The 27,434-nt window shown below is 46.1% G+C and overlaps 1 protein-coding gene across 3 annotated transcripts in view; it reads left to right on the top strand.

The window, feature by feature from the left end:
* The first annotated feature begins 1,229 nt into the window (after window positions 1–1,229).
* Window positions 1,230–27,434, top strand: part of FGFR3 (fibroblast growth factor receptor 3) — a 55,531-nt gene continuing 29,326 nt past the window's right edge. For all 3 annotated transcript variants that reach the window (XM_077177810.1, XM_077177809.1, XM_077177808.1), the window contains exons 1-4: window positions 1,230–1,355; window positions 1,543–1,771; window positions 22,472–22,735; window positions 27,044–27,097. In XM_077177810.1, coding sequence (XP_077033925.1) covers window positions 1,594–1,771; window positions 22,472–22,735; window positions 27,044–27,097 — 496 coding nt within the window. In that variant the 5' untranslated portion in view covers window positions 1,230–1,355; window positions 1,543–1,593. The remainder of the gene's footprint in view (window positions 1,356–1,542; window positions 1,772–22,471; window positions 22,736–27,043; window positions 27,098–27,434) is intronic.

The raw sequence follows: 27,434 nt of genomic DNA, 5'->3' as shown, positions 1-27,434 counted from the left end.
ACAGCAGTTATGAAAGCAAACATCGTACAGCTTGACGTGCTGCCAAACCTTCTCTGTGACGGTGAAATAAGCACATTTTATTTATATGTCTGTTTTTCCCTCCATTGTTTTCATTTAAAACCGACGGTGTCACCGGCGAGGGTCTCCGCTGACATGTAGGATTTCCTCGCCGCAGCCCCGTCTCAATGCTTCCCCACACAATGCCACAGTATTGAGATGTCAGAGCCTCTGTGCCTGATAAAGGTGTCAAGAGAGATCCCGGTTGCAGCGACAACTGCGAACGCCGAGCCCTCCACGGCGGCCAGGAGCGATCGCCGCTGTTTGCCCTCGCTGCGAGCCAAACCTCCGCACTGCCCGCCTTTCCTCTGACCCAGAAAAACTCCCCTTGACTCTTATGCAGGTTGGGTTTTTTGGGCCCCTTCTGCCGGGCATTTTCAGCTCTGATAATATCTGCGTCTATTTTCAGCGAATGAGCTGCTGTGTCAAGTGGGATTAAAGCGGAGCTGTGACTTCTCTGTATGAGGCAGCTCAGCTCGCTGTCAGCAGTAACTGATGCATGTCACTTCAGCAACTCGGCCGTGTCGGGGGTCTCTGAGATGGCCACAACACCCCGAACCGTAACTGTGATAGTGACTAGAACACGGTAATCCTAACTGTAAATGTGACTAGATCCATTTAGTCAGACTTTATTAACACAGCTACTCCAGCGGGCAGAAGAGAACACGCGGAGTGGAGTGGAGTCTGTCATTATCCCATACACGCTCCGCAGCGATTATGGGTGTGGGGGAGTGAAGTCAGGGTGCTCGAAGCGGGCGGCTTCACTTCGGGGTACAGAGGGGCAGCCATGCAGGGGGAACGGGCTCACGGGCTGACCGAACTGCTGCACGCACAGAGCTGTCCCCAGCCCACGGATCCCCTTCCCGCCGCCTCTCCTCAGAAATCACGCTGTTCGCGGGCCAGCAGAAGGGGACGCGCGGGTGACCGCCGCGGGATCCACCACGGGAGCACCGCGCCAACTTTAATCCCGGTCTGTGGGAAGCGGGTGCCGCTCCCCCCCGAGGGTTGGCGGGCGCCCCCCGCGCAGCCGCGGGGCCGGGCGCGGAGCGGAGCGGCGCGGGGCGGGCGCGGCCCCCCGCGGCGGCGGGGCGGGGCGGGGCGGGGCGGGCGGTCCGGCCCGGCCCGGCGGGCGGGGACATCGCGGCCGCCCCGCTCCGCGCCCGCTGCGCGCCGGGCAGACGCAGGAGCGCCGCGGCGGCGGGCGGGCGGCAGCGGCGGCTCCTGCGGGCGCTCGCTCCCTCCCTCCCTCCCTCCCTCGCTCGATGCGCGGTGCGCGGCCGGCCGCGGGGCTTGCGCAGGTAGGCGCCCCGCCGCCGCTCGGCGCACGGCTTCGCCCGGCCCCCTGCACTTTTTTTACTGCTCCCACCACTTTTTTTCCGTCTTTTTGCTATTATTTTTCCTGTTCCTCCTCCGTGCGGGCACTAGGGGCGGGGGGTTTTCTCGTCCTCCTCCCCGCGCTGAGCGCCTCTCTCCCTCTCCCGGCAGCGCGGCGGCGGAGCGGAGCGGTGAGCGGCAGCAGCATGCGGCGGCCGGGGGATGTCTGAGGCGGGCGGTGCGGCGGCGGCCGCGCTGCCCCGGCGCCGCTCCGGAGGCATGCGGGCGGCCTGGGGCTCCGTCTGGTGCCTGTGCCTGGCGGCGGCCGTCGGCGGGATGCCGGCGGCACGGCGGCAAGGCGGCGGCAAGGCGGCGGCGAGGAGCGGCGGGCAGCCGGCAGGTAAGGGCTGCGCGGCCGCGCACACACACGTGCTCTGCGGGGACGGCTCCGGCCCGGCCGGGTTCGGAGTCCCCGTCGCTGAGCGAGCGGAGTGGGGCGGATGGATGGAGAGCGCCGGAGGCGGCTGTGGAGCGGGAGTTACGAACGCGGGGCCGCGGCGCTTCCACCTCGCCGTGGCTCGGGGTAGTCTCAGAGGCGCCCAGGAGGGAACCAAGGGCTTTTAAGAGGATCCCTGTCTGCCAGGAAGCCTCTCCCAGCAAGGCAGTGCATGGGGCACCCCGTGGGTAGCAAGCTGGGAAGATGCTTGCCTGCGTGTGTAGCGGCGCATCTTCGGCGCTCATCGGGAATGCTCTGACTGCGTGTGTTCGGGTGGGAAAAGTAAGGAGAGGTCATTTATATCCTCATATTGGGAGCAGAAGGCGTGTTGCCACAGCTCCGGGTAGGCACAAGCTGGGTTGCAGCTGAATAAGCGGCTGTGCTGAGAAGGGAAGCGCGTTTCGGGGGAGTCGGCGACGATCTCCCCTGGAGTGGCAGCACCGCAGTTGCAAGTGAAAAAAAGTTAACACGTCGGGCAAAAGCTGGGTTTTGCTTTTTTCCTTCTTCTTTCCAAGTAATATACGGCGGGTTTGAAACATCGTGTCTCTCTGATCCGCCTCAGCTGCTACCTGAGTCCCTGTTTATTTTTCAAAGCTCTTTAATGGAAGGGAGCCCCCTCGCAGCCCCCTGTCCTCTGGTTTGCATGTACCCGGCAGAAAGTTTCCATTGTTCAGGAAAGGGTTTGAAGCCTGTTTGCCAAAAAAGTGACAGGGGAATAAATGGACTTCATGGAGGCTGGGGGGTGGGGGGCATTACTTTCATACCCCTTTTGGTTAAAGCTATAAATCACACAGGGGGCTGGGTTTGTTTTCAAGAAAGTCCTAATAAAACACCAGATTCTTAGTGTAACTCGTTTGGCTCATTTTTCACAGCCAAAAGACTTGATTTATGGGGCAACATCGCGGGGACTTGGTCAGAGCAGATGAGGTCGGTGTGCGGGAGGCGGCGAGCAGCCTGTGCTGGCCACAGGGCTGCGAGTGACAGAAGCGAAGTGTCTGTCCCCAGCTCGCTCTGGCTTAGCCTGAAGTGCGTGTTGGTGCTGTCAGTTCAGCGACAGTCGATCCCATGGGGGTGAGGAGCAACCTCGGTGGCCGCCTCAGTGGTCCCTGGGCTTCCACCCCCACCTGCAGCCCATAGCTGGGGTCGATGATGTGTTAAAGTGGTGCTAAACCTTTCCCGTGCTCTAAGATAGTTTTGGAAGTTAAAGCTTTGGGACGCTGTTGGAATCGTAGCAAGTGGCACACTCGGAGGTCACACGGAGGGAAACATCCTTCCAGTGATGTCTGTGAAGTGAGTGATGGGTTGGGATTTCCAGGGCCTCCCGTGGAAATCCTCGGGACAGGCTCTCTTCCCGCTCAGTCAGCTTTCTCCAAAGCCAAGGTGGCACTGTCAACTCCTGCTCTGCTCCCTGGAATGGGATTCCTCCCTGAACCAGGAGGGTTCCCGTCAACCCCAACCCCTAGAAATGTCTTCAAGAGTTGCCTCCATCACTGTGGGCTGTTGAAAACTCCTGTGGACAGGGACTGTGAGGGGAGAGACAGCTTTTCAGTGCCAGTGGCCATCCCACCATCATCTTCCACATGCGTGGGGAAGCGTGAAGCCAGCGCTGCTTCCCCAGCTCTGTGCCAAAGCCATCGGCTCTGCGACCCAGAGGGCACCCTCTGCCTGTCCGACCTGGGGGGGAAAAGGTTGTGCAAAAGAAACTGTAAAGAATATAAACCTTCAGAGCCAAGTAAAAACACATTTTACTTTTTCAGCCTTTTTGAATTGAATGGTAAAAAGCAAATTCTTTCTCCTAGTCAAATGGGCCATGGGGTATTGGCTCATTACTGAGGGTTGTTGTTCGCTGGGCTTTGCATTTACAGTCTAAGGCCTTATTTTCCATAAAGGGGCTTGGAAGGATTTTTCCCCAGTGATCTAATTCTCCACACGGGGCTGTGAAGGCTATAACAGCTACTGCTTTGTGCCTATACTCAGCTACATAAAACACACATTGAAGGGAGGCATTCTCGAGGTATGTGTATGTTTGCTAATATGAATACTGGCTATTAGCGGAGGTGGAGGGGGTGCAGGTTTTAACATCTCCGCAGGGAGGTGTTCGGCTGTTGGCAGGAAGGAGGCAGATGGCGGGGCTGTTGCTGAATAGAAGCTAAACTAAAAACACCAGGGGCCTCATCTGGGCTGAGTTTCTCTTCTCTCCCGTTCTCGGGGCTGCTGTAGGAAGAACAATGTCAAATTTCCCCCCTCTCTCCTTTTTTTTTTTTTTTTTTATGAATGAAAGTAAGAGAGGCGAGGCAGGATTGAATGTGTATGTCATTCAGGGGCTATGACAGAGATGATTAGGGAGGTCAGTGAACTCCTTTGCAGCCTTGAGCATGCGGTCACTCTATTCAGCAGCCACAGAATAGACATCAATATAAAAAAGCCCGTCCAATTTGCATTAGTATTCAGATAAAGATATTACTTCGTACGATTTGTGAATGTCAAGTAATGCTGGCTATTTTCTTAGAGAGCAGCCCAACTGAAACAGCAGCATTAAACTTTTAAGAAATTCTGATAACCAACCATCCTGTCTCCTGTAACTGGCTCTGTGCATGTCTGCACACGGTATATGTGAAAAAGGCAATTTCTGGGCTCTTCAGGGTTTGTGTTGCACTAGTTAGCTGCTGAGGCTGTCTGAGTGCATTGAAAGAGTTGTATAGAGAGCTGCTAATGTTTGATCAGGTTTGTGCGGGAAGGGGAGGGGAGGGGAGAGCTCTCCCAGTCTGTCAGGAGCAGGAACCGAAGTTTCCTTATGCAAGGAGTGGAATTGTCACAAGCAGCTTTTTTTCCATAAAGACAGAACAAGGACCATTTAGGGATTTGTTTGAATTAAATGGGAGGGCATGTACCAATTCCTGTGACTTTTTTGTGTGGAAAGAAGTGGTGATGTGCTGGCTGCGGTGTTTTTCATGCAGCTGGTGGCAACTGGGCTCTTGTAGCCTTCCAGCATGAGCTCAGCAAGGGCTCCAAGGTGTAGGGTACGCCGATCTGTGTCACTTTGCTTTGTGTATCTGAGTGTTTCAAAGTTCATCCTGAAATTATAGGGGTATTGAAGCGAGTGCCAAGTGGCACTGGCTGTTCCTGGAGCTGGCCTTGGGGTTTATGCATTCAAACCCTCTGCAAAGAGTCTCTCGTGTATTGATGGTGCTGCTGATTTTGTGCCCTACACCAGAAATGTTTTAGATTCAGTGGGCAGCTGTGAGTGATAGTTTTGAGATTAAAACTTGATCCATTTGTTCTCATGAACAGTAGCAGTTAAAGCTAGTTAAGTCTTTAATATTGAGACTAGCATATTGTGCTATATGCAATAAAATAAGAGGACACAAATAAAAGATGATGAAACATCACTTCTTTTAAAAAAAACCTATTTCTTACCTTGCAAATAGTGAACTAGAAACTGAACTCTGTTCCAGTGCAGACATGGACTCAATATATTCAATAGTAGCTGTATAACATGATCCCTTCTACACCTACTGACAAGGGTCACTCCAATTAAATCTGAGGATTTTTTCTTTTAATAAAGACTTTATTATCAACTGCTGAGTTGGAAATGTGATGAAAGTAGATCTGAAAATTGTGTAGCAAAGTGTTGATCTGCTAATTAAATTATGCAATTAAAGTAAGCCGCTCTAACTGGCATGTTAACTTTTACAACTCCCTCCAAAAAAATCCTCAATGCTATTTGGGAAGGTGAACCTGTCCTGAAGCCTGACTGAACCTGGGTTTTCAAATTAGGTGAACACCAAAGAACTCTCGATTATGGCATTCCCACTGTATCCAGACCATTTCCATACGGTGGGACCCAGTCTGCTGGTTGCACAAAGCTGAAATTCTTCATAAACCTGGAGGAGGGTTCTCCCCCCACACCTTATAAGGCTGAGAAACAAAATTTTTCCTTTTAAAATAACAGTGAACTTTGATATCCACCTGAATGCTTAGAAAGCTGTCCTTTTGAATACTTACTGTGTACATCTGCTATTTACTTAGAGATCCTAAAGGATAGGGAATCAGCCTGGTTTCTGAGCAATTTAAACAATTTTCAGTTTATAAAAGCTTTGGATCAAGGTGTTTCTGACAGTGATCTCTTGTTGGCATGCAGAGCTGTGACTGAAGACATTTGCTGCACCTTAATTTTAGCTAAGGTTAGGGCATGGCCTGCTGGTGGCTTTTTCTGGTTGGTCATTGAAGTGTGCAGGAGCCTGAGTGTGAGCCATTAGGTTTCATGGAGAAGTGGCTGTGTTGTCATGATGGTTTACCTTTTGCAATTTTTACTATATATAAGGTAGACCCATCAGGCTTATAACAAATCCAGATATTTATACTGAAAATTGAGTTGAAATTCCCTCTGCAGTTTTTCCCAGCTCAGCTGAACCTGATACACAGCTAAACAATGAATCTGGCTATTTTTCTTCTGTTTCCCTGTTTGAATAGATTTCTGTCTACGTGCTTGTAACTTTTCATGTGTCCTGGGAGTTTGTCTGACTCTGCATATCTGTTTCTTCCCTTTTTTTCTGACCCTTAAAAAATACTCCAGCCTTGAAATTGCCTGCTGACTCCCAAGCCATTGAATGGAGTTGTTTGATGTAGCTGTTTCAGTGTTTGCCATTTCATCTCTTTTAACAGCGATTAGTGATAAACTTGATTGTACATGTACCAGACTGTGTGCCAGAGAGGATGGTGCCTGCTAAAAGTTTGCCTTGCACTGGGTTTTTTCAGCAAATGGGACTCTGGTTCAGCACAGCCACTCGTGGTATGTGGCAGCAGGCAGCCCAGACTGTAGGAGGAAAGCACCTGAAAGCACCTCTCTGCAAAGGCTGGGCTAAAATCTTGTCTGAAGATGCATACAAAGCCAAAAGCACCTTAAAATACCTTGTTACACCCTCAATGTTTTTTCCTTGGCCTCCTACATAGCTTGTCAGTTCAGCCGTTTCTCCTCTTTTGGCTGTTTATCTGGTGGTCTTGTTAAAAAAAACCCTTTTTTCTCTGAGGTAAAGCTGACTCCCCCAGTGTCTCCCTTCTCATACACCCAGAGCTCAGGTTGCCAAGTGCCACAGTGTGATTCAAAGCTCTATATGTGTGAACAAGGGCTTTTATTCCTGGTGTGCTTACCCCTAAAGTATCTGCTCCTTGGCTTGAATGACCAGGAAGTTTCTGCAGTATCAAAAGCAAACAAGAACTGTGAGATATGGGCTGAGTAAAACCTTTAGCAAACTTGGTAGTTAAAATGTGAAAGGTAATCAGATGTAAACCTGCCCTATTATTCTGATAGGCTATCAGGGCTTTTGCATTCAGGTGAATAGGAACTAGCCAGGAATAGATAAACCAATTTTTTTTTTTTTTTGGTGCAGTGACACTCGCGTTACTCAATGTAGCAAAGCTATTTTTGAAGAATAGCAGCAGCACAGTCAAGTAAGAAAATATTTCTCCAGTCATTGCTTCAGTTTCAGATGTATTAATCTAAAAAAGGGGTGGTATTTATTGCAGAGATGGAGGTTAGGTCTAGTGCGCTCTTCTTGCTTTCTCAAATCCAGAGAGCAAGGCAAGATAACGAGCTGGTTAAATAAAAAGGTTATATTGAAACTTGGAAGTAGATCTCTTTATCATGCAGAACTGTATGCAAAACAATTTCCATGTGCTTACATGTTTAGCATCTGTGAGATTTTGGGGCTGTGCCATTTCTGCAGGTTGTGAGGGGTTAAAAGCATTAATAACTCAAGTGAGACGGGTTCCAAGTTTTTGGGTGAGGAAGGGATGGAGCCCAGGGCTGCTCTCTGGGAGCAGGCTCTGCTCCACAGGCTGCTGTGTGTGCCAAAGGCTCTTCCCTGGGAGCATCACAGCACCAGGACCTGCTGGTGCACTGCTGTTTGCAGCAGCACAGCCAGGGGTGTGCTCTGACCTGCTGAACCACCTGCAGATGTCACACTGACACATGGCAGCATGCTGGCTTGCATTTTCTCCCCTCATTTCCTTTTCATCCAAGCAGCCAAGCCATCATTTAAGTTCCTTGAGTATGAGGCTTTTAGGGAAAGACAGTAACAGGCAGTGATAGTGCACTATGGCATGCCAGAACCCTCCAGAGGTGACTTCCCAACTGTTGCTTTTTCACAACTGATAAAAATGTTTGTGAGTTTATCTTCATTTAAAACTTTTGCCCTGGAAAGTGAAGCGTTTTATAGTTGTGCCTTGATTTCACTGAGCTACCTTGTGGTGTTCACAAGGAATCTAAATCCCTAAATTATTTCAGCTGATGTAGTTAAATCAGTAGAGCTTTGGAGACCAATGCTGCGTTATAAGGATTGGACTATTATCCAAAAGCAGTGGATTTTAAGCATTTTGGAGTTGACCTGGCTCGAGCTGGGTGTAGGGGAGGCAGCAAAATAGCTGGGTATTGCTTAGGGGCCAGACCTTGTGGGGTTTTGGTGTGTGGGTGGGTTCTCATGATGCCAAGAGGGTGTAAAATAACAGGCAAGAAGGGCAGGACTTCACTGTCAGAGAGCTCCAAGGAGGGTGCTGAGGATGAGAGCATCTCTGATGCTCCTCTTACAAGAGGCAGGTGGCACTTGGCTCTGTGAAAATGGGATTCAGGCATGGTCCTTGTAGCAGGATCATGTCCCAGGAGCCATCTGGGCCCCTGTGTTGCTGGTGGTGCCTCTGCAGAGGGGATTTCTGGGGGTTTTGCTGTGGTGTGTGGCAGAGGAGGTCATGTGAAGCCCTGGAGCTGTTTCTGTTCCACAGGGCACCGCAGGGTAGCCAGCATCACCCTGAACTGACAGCTCACCCCCTCTTGCTCACTCCCCCTGGGGAAGGTGAAATACACCTCTGTGAAGGCTTTTCTTTGGAGTAAAAAAGGAGCTACAGGAGATGTCTCAGGATCCAAATGATGAGGCCAGCCTTTCTCAACCTTCCGCTTTCCCTGTCAGAAAACTGAAAAGATGCCAAGAATTAGATTTTTGATTTTATTTTGATGCTTGACAGAGCCTGTAAAGATTCTTCACAGCAAATTTGGCTCCCAGTTTGGAGGGTCATTGCTTTCTTTAGGGGTTTTGCCATTCTCTGCTTCTTGTCCTGTAAAAATAATAATGAGGTCCTGATCTTGTGCCTTTTGAATCCTAGGCAAAAAAAGCCCCCATTGATTTCCAAGAGAGCAGCCTGAAGCTCTTCACAGTTCGTGGTGGGAGCAGCTATTTAGCATAAGCAGGGATTGTTTGGGAAGTTTTCTAATGACCCAAACATTTTAACAAGCAGAGGAAACTCTGGCGAGTAAAAGGGCTCCCAGTTTGGGGGTGGAGGTCCCTGGAAATGGCTTTCAGTGACCTCCCATTCCTCTCTGTTTCTCCCAGCTGTAACACAGACCTTCACTTCCATCTTCTTTCTGTAACTCCAGCTTCGATGGGAGCCCGTGGCAGTGTCACAGCCCAAGCTAAACAGCGGTGACAGCCACCCCCCAGCTGCCTGTGCCTCTGTGGGGCTGAGCTGCTGTGCTGCCCACTGGCCCCTCCTGCCCCATCCTTGCTGCTGTTCTATCAGTGTTGCCAGCATCAGCCCCAGTGCCATGAGCTGCAGGCAGCACAGTGCACAGCAAAGTGTTAATAATTTCCTATTAATAATTCTGTGGGTGAGCCTGAGCCCTGGGACCCTGCCCCACACAGGAGCCCGTGGAGGAGCTTTCCTGGCACTTCCTGGGCAGACAGAACACAAGAATAAGTTTTCCCACAGGATTCAGGATTCTTCTTTTTTTACTTTTATTTTTTTTTTAACCCCACTTTCATGGGTGAGACTCAAGTAAAAGCAATTCCCTCCCAGCAAAATACTTGTGTGGAGACTGTAGGGCCTGAACTAACTGGTGATTTCATTTTTGTTTGAAATTTTTTAACTTCTCTCTATAGATTTCCCCCAGGCAGGCATTTTGTTTCTAGGCAGTAGCAGGATCTGTGTGAGATATGCCAAGATGTGCCTTGGGAGATGGGAGTCTCACAGCTAAAAGTGAAGAGGAGAAACCAATTGCAGAGAGAAGGTTAAGGAGTTCTGAGTGTGCCCTGACAATTAGCATGTTCAAGTGAAGATAAATCCTCAATGAGCCTTTCTTTAATTAAAAGAATGATTGGAATTGGACATAGTATCATCTCTCCTGGTCAGTGTCATGAGTATCTGTACGAATAAAGCATTTCTGAGGAGGGAGAGAAGCACCAGATTTTAATCTTCCTTTGGTAGCCGATGTGTCTGCCTTTTGCAAGGGCACATTTCTCCCTGTCTTGGAGTACCCAGGCTTGTTGACAGTAAACAACTGTCACTTGGCAGTTTATGAAAGAAGAATGTTTTAAGAAAACATGTCCAGTTTAAATAGTTATGTTAATAGGCTGGGGATTCATGCAGAACTGAGGGGATCTGGTAAATGGAGGTACATAAATTAGCTGGCATTTAGAACCATAGGATCGTGGATTGGTTTGTGTTGGACAGGACCTTAAATATCACCTTGTTCCAACCTCCAGTACTCACTGTGTAAGAAAAAAGCTGAACGCAGCTGGGGGAGAAAAATAAAAAATACTTTTCATTTTTACAGTCAGTGTGTTATGCATGAATTCACAGCTTTCTGTGAAAGCATAATTTTTTTTTTCCAAAGAAAATTCCGAAAGCCTCTTCCAGCATGTGGTGGGTTGGGCCTGGGAGGCCCCTGGGTGGGATGAGCTGCAGGGCTGGGACCCCAGTGCTCCCACTGAGTGCCCCAAATGCTGCTCCCAGCTCCATTTGGGCTTTGCAGCTGCCCTGCCTTGTGCTCAGCCTTTGCCTCACAGGGGTGGTCACAAGAGGAGGCTGCAAGAAAACTTTGCCTCCTGATTTATGAATTGATGAATTACAGAAAGGAAGGGGTGGGGATGGGGAGTGGGGGAAAGTAAGGAACAGCAGATGGTGTCCTCTCTGCATCCCTGCCCAAAGTTGCTACAAATCCATCACCCACCTTCTTTTGGGTTAAACCCTGCTGGATGTAGTGAGAGATGAGTGAGTGCAAAGTGTTTGTTCCAGCTCAGCCCAAAGTCATCACTGTCAAAATATAATGAGTGGGGGCCTGGTGTCAGGCACTTGAAATCTGTAATCAAGCATAAAAAATATGTTTCAGGCTTTCCAGGCTCCTGGTTCACCCTCCTTGGGAAGAGGGTGTAAGTGGCTGATGGGGGATACTGCATTAGATTTGAAGATACTGGGTAAAACCACTCTCCTGCACTCCAGCTGCCCTCCTGGGATAGAATATAAATATATTAAATACCGTGGAGTTTAAATACAGAGTACTGTGTTACAGATACCCCAGGCTAAAAGAAAGTACCTCAGAGAGGGGCATCTTGATAGCAGCACCTTCTGCCCTTGTTGCAGATAGGGCAGGAGAGTTGGAGAAGCAAATGGGAACCACCAGAGTTTTGACAAAAGAGTCCCACTCAATTTTCTTTTGCCCAGTGGTTCAGTTAGTATTGCCATTATTTGAACTAGGAGCCAGAGGAAACCCAAACATGAAGCTTCCCACTACAGAAATGGTTTGCAATCTGCCCAGGCAAAAAAGGAAAATAACTCCTGGAAAGTGTTAATGGAGTTGTGCTGGGGCTCCAGCCTGTGAATTATTTAGTGAAGGAATGAGATTTCTGCCTCATTTTGAAGTGCAGGCATGCTGGCATCTTGACTTCAGGGAGGCAGTGGGCTTCTGCATTGCAAAAGCCTTCATGAAGGGAAGCACAGAGGGGGCAGCAGGGGTTCTCCTTTGCCCTGTCTCCCTCAGTGCAGGGACAAAAAGGGACAGGTTTGTGCCCACCCTGTGGTGTCAGTGATGGGTCCCTGCCTGAGCCCTGGGTCTGGTGGCCCCACGCCCTGCAAATCCTTCCTGTGAGGAGTCACTGCATGCTCTGAGCAAGATTGTCCTGTGGCTGGAATGTGTTAGTCCTGGCAAAAAAAGGGCCTGAAAGCTCCTCAGGTGCTTTCAAAACACATGTAAATGTTTGAAGTAGAGGTTTTCTCCCTCTCTGTCCCCCCCTCCCAGTGCATTGCAAATGAAGTGCAGACAAGAGGTGCAGTCTTTGCAGCAATAACTTAACCCAGTGTTTGAGCCCAGCTGTTTTGGGCATGAGACAGAGCAGTTGAAGGGGTGACAGAGGATGTCTCAGGCCAGGCAGGAAGAAAAGATGACCCTGGATTAGCCACCCACCCCTGGAAAGGGAGTGGAGGGGACAGCATGCTGTGTGCAGCTCTTGCTCCATTTATGGGTTATGCATCAAGGGAGGTTGTCCAGCTTCATGTTTTCATGAGTAATGCACAGTGATGGTTCATCCCACCCAAGGGAGCATGGCAGGAGCTTTGGTGCCTGACTTTCAGACAAATGCAGCCCGTTAGTGGCTGCTGGGCTCAGTTTTTATCATCTCTATCTTCTACCTGGCAGGGAGCTGTTTTCTTCCTCCCTTGCCTTGCCTGATGCACTGACCATCTTTGGCATGACAGCAGCATCTATCTAATTCTTAGAGGCTCATTTGCACAGAGAAGAATTTATAAGTGTTTCTGGTGGGGAAAGGAAAAGCTGGGGAAATGAGAGTCAGAAGAATGGGGAATATATCCCAAAATGCCTGTGGAAGGTCCCTGGTTCATGCAGGTAGGACCAGCCACGTCCTCTTGTAGGAAGGCGGAAATAGCCCTCTGAAGAGAGTTTGCATTTCCTTACAGCAGCACTAAAATATCTCTGCACAGAGGGATCTACCCTGCTTCTGGAAGTTCTGGATCCTAATGTGGTGCAGGTTGTAGATGATTATTTGGGAGCCCTAAAACTGCTTGAAGGCAGTGGGAACCAAGACACGCATGACTTCCTTGAACTCTCTCTTAATTTGTAAAGTGGAGTCCCAACCCTGCTGTAATAGATAGGGTTACAGGAGACCATTAAAAGGTCCCTCCTGGTGAACCTGATGCCCTGGTGCTGCTGCTGGAAATGATAAACCTCTGCATTCAGGTTGGATGGTATGCCATGCCCTGAGTCTATGTGCCTATGCATGGGAGCTGGTAAGTCCTGCTAATTTAGGGATTGTTTTCCAAGTCTGTTTTCTATAACCCTGTAGACTTAGTACAAATAAAGAACTGACTAAGTTTCCTGTGAGAAGCGCAGAACAAACGCAAAGGGTGGGATTTTAATGCAGAAAGGTGAAAACACAAATGTATACAGAAACAGCAAGTCAAACAAGCTGAAAAAATATTGTAAGGTTGATTTAACAGAGCAGTGAACTCAAAGCTGTCTAATCCCTTTAGCAGCCTTCTTTAAAGAGGAGAAATAAAAGAATTTTTGACATTACTTTTCTTTACCATTTCTCTCAACTCTTTCTAATAATGCTGAAGGATAAGACTTGAGTTTAGCACAAGGACAAAGTGTTGCAGCTTTAGTTAGAGGTGTTTTCTAAATAACAAAATCTTAGTTTGTCATTCATGATGTTAAAGTGGATCAGACTTCCTGAAAGGAGATTACTGTTAAATTTCTCCAATTGGGGTACCTGGCACCTAAATCTGGCTTGAGACTCTGAAATAACAAGCTTGGTTTTGAAAGATGCTGAGCCAGGTCAGGCTCTGCATTTAAATCGTTTAAGCACTCTCAGAATCTGGCTATTCATTTTGATGCATAGATATGGATTTCTGGGCTTAATCACCGACCTTTGCATTTCAAATGTTTGACCTTTGTTTTCTTTACTAAGTATGCAGACAGAGTGGCCCCCAAATTATTATTATTTTTCCCTTTTACACAGCTGAAAACGGCCAGCAGAGAAGACTTGAAGTTCTGCATCTTATTACTGAGAAATAGGGATCTTTGAAAATAGCATTTTATGTTACTCAAGGGAAACTTGCAAAAAGGGGAATATTTTCTTATTTTCATTCACGTGAACATGATCCTTCATATATCTAAAACCCACAATCAGCTGGAAAAAAACCCACCCAAACTACCCTAAACCTTTGCCCTCTCTTAATCCCTGTACAAGAGGGTTTTTTTTAAGATGTCCTTTTCTCCCCCCTGAAATAAAGGCAATTGATAGGCTTATAAACAAATACCAAACATTAAGTCCTAATCTCCATATAGAGGAGCCTGACCCTTTTTATGGAGAGAGAGGGTAGAGGGAGGAAACGGGGCCAGGAGTTTCAGGTTTAATGCTTATTAAAGTTTTAGTGGGTGGGAAAATGCAATCAATAAATTTTGTTTAATGCCTCAAAACTGGTGTTAGTTTTCACTAGCTACACCGGAGAGTAGTTTTTATTTTGAAACTAGGACACTCGTAGTTGGAATGACAATTAATGTGGAGTGAATATGGTCCCAGTTGGAAGCCGTTTTTTGAATAGCATGAGAACTCCCCCCACCTCCCTGCCTTGGCTCCAAAGTGGGGTAGCTTCCGTTTTTAATTAGCAAACCCGGCAAAATTTAGCTCATTGTGTCTTTCTGATCCTTTGGCCCAGTGGATAGCTTGGGTTTCTCCATCTTGCTGTCTTGAGGCTGTTCTTTTTATTTTTTTTTCCTTCAGTTTTGGCGCGGGAAGGAAAGGGGGGCTTCAGGATACTTAGGATTAAAGTCATTGTTTGGGGGTATTTGCAGCCAGCTGCCTGCATTAAATGAAGATTAGAGGAGTGCACATTAAAAGTGCAAGGGAAATACAGAGGACCTGGGATTTGGGAGCTGCATAGCTGTGAACCGAAGGGGAAAGGTTGGGGCTTTATGGCAAATTTTTTCTGATGCCATGTGATCTTAAAGCCCACTTCAGAAACATCACAAGTAGCTTCCTGGGCAAAACTGGCTTGGGAATTGGAAAGGAAGCAGGAGCATTTGCATCCCATAGAAAGTTCCTCTGAGGTGAACCTAAACTTTTGAACCTGGGAATTTTTATGAAATACCTTATGTATTTCATAAAAATTCATCTGCAGATGAATTGAGAGGTGGTGAAATTTGGATAGAACTGACCAAGTAGCTGAAAGCCCACCCTGGGGGTCAAAGCTCCAGAAGGATTTTTAGGAAGGAAATGAGAGTACAGAGAAAGAGCCCAGGAAAAAAATAACCAGAAGAATCATTCAGCAGCATTATAAGAAAGTTTAAAAATATTTCCGAAGATACATCTGCTCTCCTTTTTGCTGTGCTTTGTGCAGCAGTCATTTGTGTAAGCTGTGTCCTTGTAGCAAACTCTGCTAATTCCTTGGGCCGTGTCACCTACAAAATCCTTTGAGTCACCCTGGAGTAGGAGGGGTGCTGTGGTGCACTGATGCTGAAGAGCACAGGTTTGACCAGGACCTCCAGAGTTTGGCAGGACCAAGTTCTGCTCCAGTGGAGTTTGGGGCAAGCTTTGCCCAGTCTGTTGGGGTGCTGGGAAGCCTTGTCCTGTGCCTCAGTTTACACAGCTGCTGCCACTGGGTTTGAAAGGGCTCCTGGTAGTTGCTTGCTTGCTGCAGTGATGAGGGGTTTTTGGACTTCCTCAGGCATGTAGAGCAGAAATGTAAAACATCAGCTGCTTTGTGGTGGGATCTGTCTGTCACCATCAAGCTGGGATGCCCCTGCTGTGCTGAGCAAGAGCTGAGGCCAAGTTGGCCACTGCTCCTCAGAGGCAGCAAGAGACAAGGCACCAAAAGGATGAAAACACAGTCTCTTGTGCTCCCCAAGGATCAGCCCAGGGAGTTCCATCACTGCCTGGAGCAGGGAGCAGTGTGGGCTGGCCATGTTTGGCACCAGGCCTGGTGAGGTGGTCTGTGCTCATGGTGGCATGCAGCTGCAAGGGTGTGCTCATGGTGGGATGCAGCTGCAAGGGTGTGCTCATGGTGGCATGCAGCTGCAAGGCTGTGCTCATGGTGGCATGCAGCTGCAAGGGTGTGTGCTCATCATGGGATGCAGCTGCAAGGGTGTGCTCATGGTGCCAGGCTGGGGCTGGTGTCCCCCCACCGTGAGAATTGCTGCAGCTCATTGTTGCCCTCCTGGAGGAAAGCACAGGGACTTTGGCACCTGGGAGAGCTGGAGCCATCTGCATGGGCATCCTTGAGCAGGAGCTCTCACAGCCTGGGGGCTCAGCATGCCCATGCTGCCTCCCATCTGCTGCTCCCTGTCTTTGGGGACAGTTCATGAAGTGGAGACATTTCATATCAGTTCTTTTATTTCTCTAAAACAAGTTCCATTCTAAGTTCAAAAAGTTCAGTGCAGAACTCTGAGCTGACTAGATACATACAAGGGGTGTTCGCTTCCCTGTTTTCAGTGGGGAACCGAGTGTTTGCTTGTACCATCTGGCCAGATTTTAGGGAAAACTCCCCATCACTGCTTGTTCTTTTAAGCCAGCAATCCCCAGCTGAAGGCTTGGGATCAGTTCTGGGCTCTCAGCAGCAAGCAAAGCTTTGTGCCCCTTGGAGGGGTTTGCATTCCCATCTTTTTAGGTGTAGCCAGGAGACCCCTTTGATTTGCTCTCTGGTGGGTTTTTTTCTGTCCTCCTCAGGGCTTCCAAGTGTCGGAGGGAAATCTTCCTGGCCAAAGTGTTTTTGTAACTGTTTTAGCTTTGTGACAATTTATTTCTTTAAACTCTCTGTGCCTGAATTGGGTGATCTATGAAAACAGTCCATTAAAAGGAGGATACTGTAGAGTCCTGATGAATCCTGTTTTCTACTTGGCCGATGGAACAGAAAGCTAATTGCCAGTAGTAAATCCATTCAAAGGAGAGCTGGAGGGAGGGAGAAAAGCTAATATTCCTCCTTGAATGCCATTTAATCTCTGAAACCTTTCATGCAGATGTAAATTAGGATTTGCACAACAGAGTCAACAGTTGCTCCCTAGATAAGGCAGATTTGTAACATCTGCTTTTTCCATTTTGGAAGCTCTTCCAAAGTCGGGGATAGCCAAGCTAAACAGTAGAGATTTTTTTAATTCCTTTCCATAATCTCTTGTTTATAAAGAAAGCTGCATATGACAGAACTAAACCTAGTTATTGTTTTGCTAATTCTCTAGGAAAAAGGTTTGCTTTTTTCCTAAAACAGATCTAAGAAAACTCCCATAGGGTTTTAACACAGTGCAGTTACTTGTTAATGTCTTTGAAAGAAATGTCTGGTAACAAATGCATAGGCCACTGCAGTGCAAATACAGTATAAACAGTCTACTTTGCATTATTATTATTATTATTATTATTATTATTATTATTATTATTATTATTATTATTGCAGCTGTTTTAAGCTTTTCCAGGAGAACTGCCTCCTCCTAAACACATGCAATATAGGAAAGATGAAGTGGTACCTTTGGGTGATCTGGTCTAGGGGAAGATGTCCTTGCCCATGGCAGGGATGTTGGAATGAGATCATGTTTAAGATCCCTTCCAACACAAACCATTCTGTGGTTCTATGATTCTGTGAAATAATGGAAGCAAACCTTTTCCAGATATGATTATCTAAAGACATATTTTTATATCACAGTTTAGACTTCTACAGATACAGATATTTTATTTTTGCAGTATTTTATTTCTGGGTGTGAGCCCCACTGAGCAGGGGAGATAACCCAGCAAAAACACTTTGGGAGGTGATACTGCTTCAGCACAGCATCCTGTGCTGCTGTGATTGCCAGAGCAAGCCCCTTCTTCCCAGGATGGCTGCAGCTGGCACTGGGAAGTGTGGTGCAAGAGGGGTCTTGACCCCACAAGGGGGAGAGGAGCTGGGGAAGAGAAAAAACAGAAGGTTTTCTATAATACTTTTTATTTTATAAATAATAGAAAAATATGTACACAAAATACTTTATATAATATCATGCATGTATTTGCTATATTTGCTGTGCCAGGCTGGTGAGGTGCCTTTTGGGGTGACAGGGCCATAGCCAGAAAGGGATGTTCCACCTCTGGCACATCACATCTGTGCAGAAAGGAGGGGAAGCTGTGCCCTGCATAAAGCACTGCCAAATATATATATAAATATAAATCAATATAAAACATATAAAATATATTTATGTAGAAAAAAATATATAAATGTAAAATATATATAAAATATATTTTTATAAATACAAATAAATAAATATATATATATATATATGTGTGTGTGTGTGTGTGTGTGTGTGTGTGTATGTATTGCATGGTTCCTATGGGGAGGTGACACTGATGCCACTTGTCACTTTTCCTGGCTGCTTTTTAGATTTACACAGATCCTAAATGAACAGTATTTGGCAAAGAAAGTATTTTATTTCCCTTCTGGGAAGCTTGCTTTTCCCAGTGCAGAAGTCCCAAGGTGAGGTAGGGACTCCATCCCAAGAACAGACACACAGGTATTGTGGAAAACACTTAAATATTATTCAGTGGGTGAATAATACTCAGTTAACGCAGGTAGGACACTTATTTAGGATCAACCAGGGCTAAATAGACAGGACACAGTGCTGGTCAGAGTCTGGAGATAGTGGTGTACATGCTCTTTGCCACCATGGCTGTGTTCATCCCCCTAGTGCTGGAGGTTTTCATACACCTCCAGCAATTATCCACCAGCTATCCCAGCTGGCTGGGACCATGATCCCCCTGGGAATGGGATAACAAACTCAACAGGAGAAAGCTCTGGCATGGCTGTTGCTCTGTGATCCTATAATGTATCCTGTCATGGTGGATTTGGTGCATCAAAATACATAGAACAAGAAACTATTTCAGATTAACCTGATGAGAGAAATGCGTGGAGCGCTGCTGTCTCTGTGCTTGTTAACGTGCCAGATACAGCTTGTCCAGCTTGAAAAGGGAAAAATATGATCTGCTTAGTGCTGAGCCTTAGTCCATTCCAGCACTGGGCTGTGGAGCAGTCCTGGAGAGCCTCTGGGTGGGTTGCTGGGGCTCAGGGTGGGGTGAGGAATCTCCTGCTGGTGCTACAGGAGGTTGTGTGCCTCAAGTGCTCTGTGGGGCAGTCCCAGTGTAGCCTGAGCTGTGGTGGATGCTCCCCTGCTGCAGGATCTCCACTGAGGGAAAAGGATGATGGTGATGGGGAATGCACGTACCCCACCAGAGCAGACTCCTGAACACTTCAGTGCTTGAAAAAGTAGGGCTGTGGGAAGTCATTCCCAGGGAAAAATTAAAGGTGAAGAGAAAGAGATTTTCTGGAGCCAGAACCCAGCGCCCTGTGAGGTGACATGGGACCATGGGGCTCCCTCACCCCTCACTGTGAGCCTTTGCTGCCCAGCAGCAGTCCTCAGCAGCATGTGGAAATAGTCCCTGGCACCCAGGAGGGCATCAGGCAGCCTTGAGGTTGGCTTGGATTTTCTGGGGGCCATAAGCAGCCCAGGAATAGCCCACCACCCTCCACCTCCTCCTCGTCCTTTTGTGCCTGAATAAAAAATAACTTGGGAGCTGCATGCGTTAAAACCAAAATAAAACATTTCCAGGCTCAGCCAGAAACAAGTATTGATGTCTGAGAGGAGCAGACAGCTGATGGAAATACTGACACACTTAAGTACTTGGAGCTGTGAACCACACAGAAAGTGAATTATTGCTGGGATGAGCCAAGCAGCCATGGAGATGAAGTATCTTATCCTTATAAGTGAATACATACAAAAGCATTTCAGCATTGCTGGGCCAACTGCTCCTCATTGTGGAAGGTGTTTCCAGCCAGTTGCTGCCTTTTTGCTCCTCTGAACAGCTTAAAAATGGTCTCTTTCTCTGTTGTGTGTTTTTTTACGAGCAGTGATGATGCTGCAAGTGCTGATCTTCATCAGATGCATCTCTTGGTGGTTCTCAAGTCATTACTGCTTTGGCTAAACTAATAATTTGTTGAGTTTTAGTCATACCTTGGGAGCCCACAACCCAGATTGCCTCTTTCTCTCAAAGAACCTGTTACAGCTGCAAATGTGTTAATCCCTGCTCTGCTGGCAAGTGTCAGAGTGGTATCCTGTAGCCCCTACAGGGTTAACTCCCTGGTAATTTATATTTGTGTGTCATGGTTTAATCCTCTCTGGGAACTCAGCCCCACACTGCAGCTTGCTCACCCCAACTCGGAGGATGGAGGAGAGAATTGGAAGAGTAAAGGTGAGAAAACCACCCATAAGGGTGGTGATAAAGACAGTGTAATAAGAGAAGCAAGGGCTGCACACATAAGCAAAGCAGAACAAGGAATTAGTTCACCACTTCCCCAGGCAGGTGTTCAGCCCTCCCCAGGACAGCCAGGCTTCCTCATAGGGTGACTGAGAAAGACAAATGCCACCACCCCAAAAAATTCCCCTTCCTCCTTCTTCCCCCAGCTTTATTGCTGAGCACGGTGTCATGTGGCCTGGAATATCCCTTCAGTCAGCTGGGCTCAGCTGTCCTGGCTGTGTCCTCTCCCATTTTTTTTATAGCTGGCTTCAGAGGGGGCAACTTCATGTCTCCTTCATGTCTTGGTGTCTCAGGTTGAAAAGGTGTTGGAAACACCAGGCACATGCAGCTGGAGGGCAGGAAGGAGGTGCTGGACTCTGGCCACCCTGTGGGAGATGTGAGCTTTGCCTCCCTCCTTTGAAGTCCTGCTGTTTCAAGCATGGAAATGAGACTGTCTCTGCTTTCAGATTTATCTTTGTACTTGAAAGCTATATAAGGAGCGAGAGTAAAAATTGGTTCTCCAAGGTCACGGTTGGAAAAGTGCTTAAAAGCATTTGAGTGCCCATTTAAATACTTTATGGAGATCTCTCATTTGGGTCCTGTTTATTTTTTAAGCCATAAGTATATAAACAAAAGTTTGGAAAACAGTTTACAGAAGTGAGATTAAGACCATTTGTAGTGTTCTCCTTTTAATTCATTGCTACATCTACCCCAAGATTATTCCCAGTCAGTACAAATGAAGTCACTAGAACCAAACTTTGCATCACAACATCTGCTGGGGAGATTAAAGGTAGAGATGCCAAAATCAAGTTGTCAGAAACAAGAGGTGCTGCCTCATCCCACAGAAGAAGCTTGAGACCCCAGTCCATCTGCTGAGTCTTACTTTCCTCTTCATTCCAGCGTTCCCTGTATACATTTTATAAAAATTCTTTGTTTCTTTGTCATTAACCCAGGTTCATTATGGTTTTTGAAAAAGAGTTATTTCCTTTTAAACAGCTAACCAGTACAGTTTGGGCTGTGCTTAGTCTGGGCTTGTTCCTGTTCAGTAGGTTTATAATACAAAAGCCAAAATATACAAGGCTTGATCGTCTGGCAAACAGCTTTGGTAGAACTGTGTTTTGAGTGGAGGAGTTGTGCAGTTGTGTGGGGTTTGTTTTCCAGTAGATGAAATTAGCAAGAGGTTCCATCAAAGTTAGACCAGTACCCAGTCTTGCAAGTGCAAAGCTGTCCACAGGGCTTTTTAATGTGAAGCCAAGGTTGATAACAGTGAAAAAAGTCCTCATAGTCTAGAAGAAGGAAGAAAAAACTTGAACATTTAAACCAGAATATTTCTTGACCGTATTTTTCCCAGAGATATATCCCAGTTGGAAATAGATCATGAGTGAACACTCAAATGTAGCAATCAGTGCTGGTCTGATGGCAAGGAGATTCTGCATGGAGCTCAGTCTTCTTCTTTTGATTTACTAAAAGTGTATGCTTTCAGGGAAAAATTTTATTAAAAGGGAAAAAACCCCAATGCCCTAAACCTCTGACTGCATGAACACCACAACATTCTGGCCAAACCATAAAATATTTGGGTTGGAATTGGTGCCATGGTATGAGGAAAGGTTTTTTGTAATCCCAGTGAGTGTGGGCTTTGCCTCCTGTGAGACAATACCTCCCATGAAATGCCACATTTTCAGGCTCTCAGAATCCTTTCTTTCTACCCAGCAAGGCTATTGACTACAGCATTTTTATATTTTAAATCTTTACCTTTATACAAGAATAAAAACACACATGGCAAGAAGAGAAAAGCAATACATTTTTCTCTTATAGCCTGCTCCAGCTCTTTCACCTCAAGGCAAAAGAGCAGCCTGGAGTCAGTGCTACATCCTCAGGTATTTGAAGCTGCTCTACTTGCACTGGTTTCACAGTGAAGTCATAGTATATGAAGTTATCTTTGGTTCTGCACTTTTGCTGCACACAGAATAACTTCAGCAGGAAGCTAGTGATGGTTTCATTTATTTTAGCAATTCCAGCCTTTATCTTCTGTCCAGCTTTCCATCTGTTTTCTTCAGCCCACAGAGATTGCCTTTGGGTCACCCAGAGTCACATAAGAAATTTGGTTTATCCCCAGTTCTGCTCCTTTCTGTCCTTGCTGGGTCTCATAGGGTTTGTGGGCAGGCTCACAGCAATAGACAAAAGGAAGTCTGGAGACTGAGCTGTGAACTTGCCAGCACACACTTATTTGTGCCAGATCACCCCCTCACCTGCAGCACTGGGTGTTGCAATGACCCTTCTAGAGGTCTGTGCTGTTTGTTGGGATGCACCTGGTGGGGTGGCTGTATTTTGGTTGCTACAGGATCAAAGCCATCCTTGTAGATCAGACCTGACTGTCTTTGCACAGCTACCTGCCTGTGGCAGGCAAGGGGAAGGTCTGGGTCATGGAAGCATCAGTAGAGCAAATACAAGATAGGTTTCTTTTTTAAACACTCTTCTATCTCTGCTCTTATTTATTCATCTCCATTTCTTTCTCCCTTTGCAGAATACTTGAGGAGCGAGACCGCCTTTCTGGAAGAGTTGGTGTTTGGAAATGGAGATACCATTGAACTTTCCTGCAACACCCAAGGCTCTTCTGTGTCTGTTTTCTGGTTTAAAGATGGTATTGGAATTGCACCTACCAACAGGACTCATATTGGACAAAAACTGTTGAAGATAATCAATGTGTCATATGATGACTCGGGGCTATACAGTTGCAAGCCAAGGCATTCCAACGAGGTCCTGGGAAACTTTACAGTCAGAGTTACAGGTATGTACAGAAATGCAGAAATTCTATCCTTTTTTTTTTTTTTTTTTTTTTTTAATTTCTGCCCTTTCACATGTTCAGCACAACTGGTGGTTTGTGGTGTTTGTCTTTCCTTGGAAGGTCTGTACCTCCCTGGTAGCTTCTGACAATGATTAGACTGGCAAAACAAACCAATTGAAGAATGCTTGCGTGTCCATACCAAATGCTGAACCTTGATGTTAATACTGAGAGAGACTTAGAAAGGATGCTGGTCAGATTAAACCTCAGATCCCCCTTAACACTCAGATAGATGCAATGCTACATGTGGCTTTGAAGTTTTTTGTGAGTGAACTGTGGCTCACAGAGGGTAAATGATTTTTATGTTATGTGGCAAATCAGTGGCAAAGTTGCACATAAGAGCTGGAAGTTCCTGAAGACTGTTTCTCTGTTGTAGCTGGTCTCTGCCCTCCATCACAGGTATCACAAATTGCTAGCTTGTGTTAGAGGTAGCTTATCTGTAAACTGTGTATATCCAAAATATGTGCTTCATCAAAGTTACTTACTGGGATTCATACATTGCAAACAAGTGGTGTTAGCAAAGCACATGCTGGCATTTGCTTGGCCATATTTTTTGTGATGAGGACGATAGAACAGAACAGCTACAAGCTGTTCAAGCCTGGATCACTAAACACAGAGTGCCAGAAAAATCTGTTGTTTCCAGATAGCTAACCACCAAAACAAAGGTCATTTTCATGATTTCAGGCTGGTGCATTGGTAGGTGGATCACTGTGAGCAGATAGAAACTCTCCTGATCACAGGTTAAAAGCCTGAATTTTCGGGAGAATTAGCCCCTTTGAAAACTTCCATTTGCCCTTAAACTATTGGAGCTCTTTCAAGAATCCTTGAATAGTAGGTCCTTTCTCCAAAAGTTGAGTTCCCTCAAAAAGTAAGAGTCTCTGTCTGAAAACCAAACACAGAGATGTTTGTGATTGTGAATCACATCCACTCCATAGAGAGCTTTCTTGTGCAATAGAATTTTGTGTGAGAGAAAACCATCATGAGAATAAAAGCTCGTTTCACCAAGCCTTCAGCAACATCTGCTTTTTATTGAGCGTTACTGGAGATTGCTGTGAATGCTTCAAGGTCATATCAATTAAATGGTTAAAGAAGTATTTGGCCCTTGAAAGGCTTTCTTTAACTAGGTACGATTATTGGAGCTATCCAGCAAACTGCAGGTTGTTAGAAATGTTACTCTCTTTTTTTCCTAAGTGACATGAAAATGCTTTTGAGTTCAAGGGGCAGCAGGGATGCAGGAGAGGGCAGCTGGTTACATGCTCAAATGAAACAGCTGCCAGCCCCAAAAGTTTGTAAAGTGAGAAATTGTTTTTAAAAGTGGAAGGACTGATAATCCTCTGCTTTTAAAAAGTTTAAGCCCCTGTATTTTTCCTCTTCACTAATAATAGCTAATAACAGCTTAAGAACTAGCGAGTAACCTGAACCTGCTTTCTGACAACATTATGAGTCTTTGATTCTATTAGCCCACTGTCATTACCACCAAAGTGCTGGTAATGTGGGAGCCTCCTTTTTAGCTGTCAGCAGCACTTGTTTTAAACTTTGAAGCTCTGCTTTATGTGGCAATAGTGGCGCCTCTCATATACTCAGATATTTCTTCATAATTAGTATTGATTGCTCCGTGTGGCACTGCAGAGATGAGATTGTGATCAGAGATTTGTGGTTTGTGTCCCCAATTCTTGAAGGTAATGCCAGCAATTAGCTCAGGTATCTGGTCAGGTGTTCATGTGGATATCTGATGTTTGGGGCTGGAGTTACTCTCTGCATTAAACTGGTTTAAAGCTGTACTAACAGACTGGAATTGCTCTGATCTCTGTTCTTAAGTGAGCAAAGCTAGGCTAGGTGTGTTTGGAATAACTGATCCACATACAAGTTCCATTTTGAGAATGCTTCCATGTCCCAGGTGCATATGAGGATTTTGCTCCACAGAGCCACGAGATTTGAGTCTGCAACAAACTGACTGTGCTGCAGTGACTCTGACTGTGCACAGGGGGATGTTTGATGCTGGAAGCAGAGCAAGTAGATGCTGGAGCTGGCATTCAAGGGCTGAGAACCAGGCTGATTAATAGCAGGATTTGACATCTCTAAAATTCCTCCCTTGACAGACAAGGGCTTGAGTGTTTTGCTAGTTTACAAAAACAAACATACTGTCCCCTAAAAACCTGAGCACTTGGAGAGGATTGTGTAGAGGCTGCGTGCCCAAACTGATATCCAGCCCTAAGTTGGCAGAAGCTCCATTTCTGCAGCCATTTCACGCACAGAACAGCCTTTGGATTTAGTGGCTGAGCAGCACCCCTGTGATGAGCATGGACTGCAGGCTGGCACCAGCAAACAGTGCTTTCAAAATACCCAAGGCCAAGCATTTCAAAACAGGTGACTGAACAAATTAAGTCCCTTTTCATTCATAATTAAAGCCCTTTTGACAAGTTCTTGCCAATACTTCAACAACTTCTGGTAAGGATTACTCTTTTAGTAAATTATAAACAAATAGCTTATAATTTTTAGTCACCTTTTGAAAAAGATGATGTTTTAGTAACTTGAATAGGACAGTAGCTATGCATACGGGATATTTGGTCTTAAAGTCTAAGCTGCACTTTTCATCTTAAAAACAAGCAAAGTCAAAGACTTCCCTCAACCTTGTGAAAAGGATTTTGTATTAGTTTAAAAATTGATTTCTACTCCTCTGGTTATGATGGATTCATTGGAAAGCAAAAGTAAACTATAATCATGTGTTAATATGTGGGTAACCAAATCTGAGAGCAGAGCTGAGAAGGTGCTGATTTCTCCTCGATGCTGGTGGGGATTTGGCTCAGTTTCTGCCTGACTTGAGTAAACCTGCTGGATCAGCCAGAGCACCTAAACATCCACTTCACTTTCAGCAAGCCCCATGGCATTTCCCTAGTTCTGCTGCCAGCAGGACCTCAAGTGTGGATTTGCAGTTTGAGACGTGCTTGGAGTCGTCCTTGGGGCTTTGCCAAGGAGAAGTTGCAAAGCACCATGAGCCCCTGCAGACCAAGGCAGGGAGATGTTTCCTGTGTTGCTTCTGTGGGTGATGAAAGTGCCTGGAAGGCCATTCCAGATTCTGCAGGGAAGAACTATTTGTTGTTACCTTTCCTTTTCTTCCCCCTCCTTTTATCCCCTCCCCACCTTTTTGTTATTCCATTTTTACCTCCACTGTGCTGATCAGAAGACAGTAGAAGACTCAAGTGCATCTTGCAGTGAAGGATGGCTTGATCTGAAGCAGCTCTTTACATTTCTGGCAACATGCTGAACACTCATAATGTTTCCTGTTTTCTAGTGTTTAAGGCCAAGTTCTCTTACCACTGTCTCAGAACATAAAGGCTGCTGGGTTATTAGCATTTTGCCTTTATTTGAAAGAAAAATTCCTGGAGATTATGTAACATCAGTGATGCTAAATCTTCCAGATGCTGAAGTGTACTAAACTAAACTGTGTAAATTAAATCAAACACTAAGCTGCTATTTGATAATGGCATTTACATTTACAGTAGTCAGTTGATGGGGGGAAGAGGGACTGAGCCTTCATTGTGGACAGCTTGGAGAAGGTGAAATGTTAGACCACATTAAAAAAAACCAGTTTGGAATGTTTTGGAGAGATACAGATGGAAAATTCCCACCTGTTTACCTGTATTGAGTTACAGCTTTGAGGTCCCTCTGTGGGAGGAATATAACTAAAGAGAACTGGAATAGCCATCAAAACATTGATGGAGAGAGGTTTGATTGCAAGAAGTTCAAAAGTTTTGGTCTTAGTGTTTGAACAAGGAGTTAATGAAGGGAGGTGTGGCAGGAGGATATTGAGTTAAAAGAAAAATTCAGGGAAAGTGAATTAGAAATGCTGACCTGTCATTTTGAGACATGGTAAAATAAAAGGTCTTCAGAGTGAATGCTAGAGGGAAGGGAAAAAAAAGCAGTCAGAGAGCTTGTTCTGCAAAAAATGAAATTTTCCGGTTTAGAATTCTTTTTGTATTTATGAGGAAGAGAACATTTCACACAGGGAGAAGTATTTGACATTGGACCACGTTTTCAGAGCCCTGGCAAACTCTTGACACCTCTCTCCCAGCTGGGACAGCTCCTGTGCGGTTGTGCCTGGCCCAGCATCACCAGAGAGGGGTGGGCTGGTGGAGCTGCAGGGAAGGGGGAGCCGCCACTTGGATGTCCCTTGTGTCACACCAACAGCCTCATCCTGCAGTGTCCCCATGTGCCATCCTCTTTCTGCTTCACTTCTTTCTTGTCTCTTTCCAGATTCCCCTTCGTCAGGTGATGATGAGGATGACGATGATGAGTCAGAAGATACAGGTAATTCATTTTTCTGGGATACAGAGGCCTTTTCTTTGCAGAAGCTGTGGCTCCCAAGCAGTACAGCTCATCTGGGTGTTCGTGTAGCCACACAGCAGCTTTGTGTTGAAATCAGTGACCTTAGGATGGAGCCATGATAAAATTTATCTAAAAATTTAGAAACAGCTGCCAGAGTGGTATTGCTGCTGTGGAATCCTACAGCAGCAGTACTGTGTGCAAATTCTCCTTGCATGTAAATCCAGACAAGCCCACTTACTATATATATATATATATATATATATATATATATATATATATATATATACACACATATATATATATATACACATACATATAT

Source organism: Agelaius phoeniceus, chromosome 4, assembly GCF_051311805.1.
Source record: "Agelaius phoeniceus isolate bAgePho1 chromosome 4, bAgePho1.hap1, whole genome shotgun sequence".
Taxonomy (NCBI): Eukaryota; Metazoa; Chordata; class Aves; order Passeriformes; family Icteridae; genus Agelaius; species Agelaius phoeniceus.
This window is presented reverse-complemented; position numbering and strand designations above follow the sequence as displayed.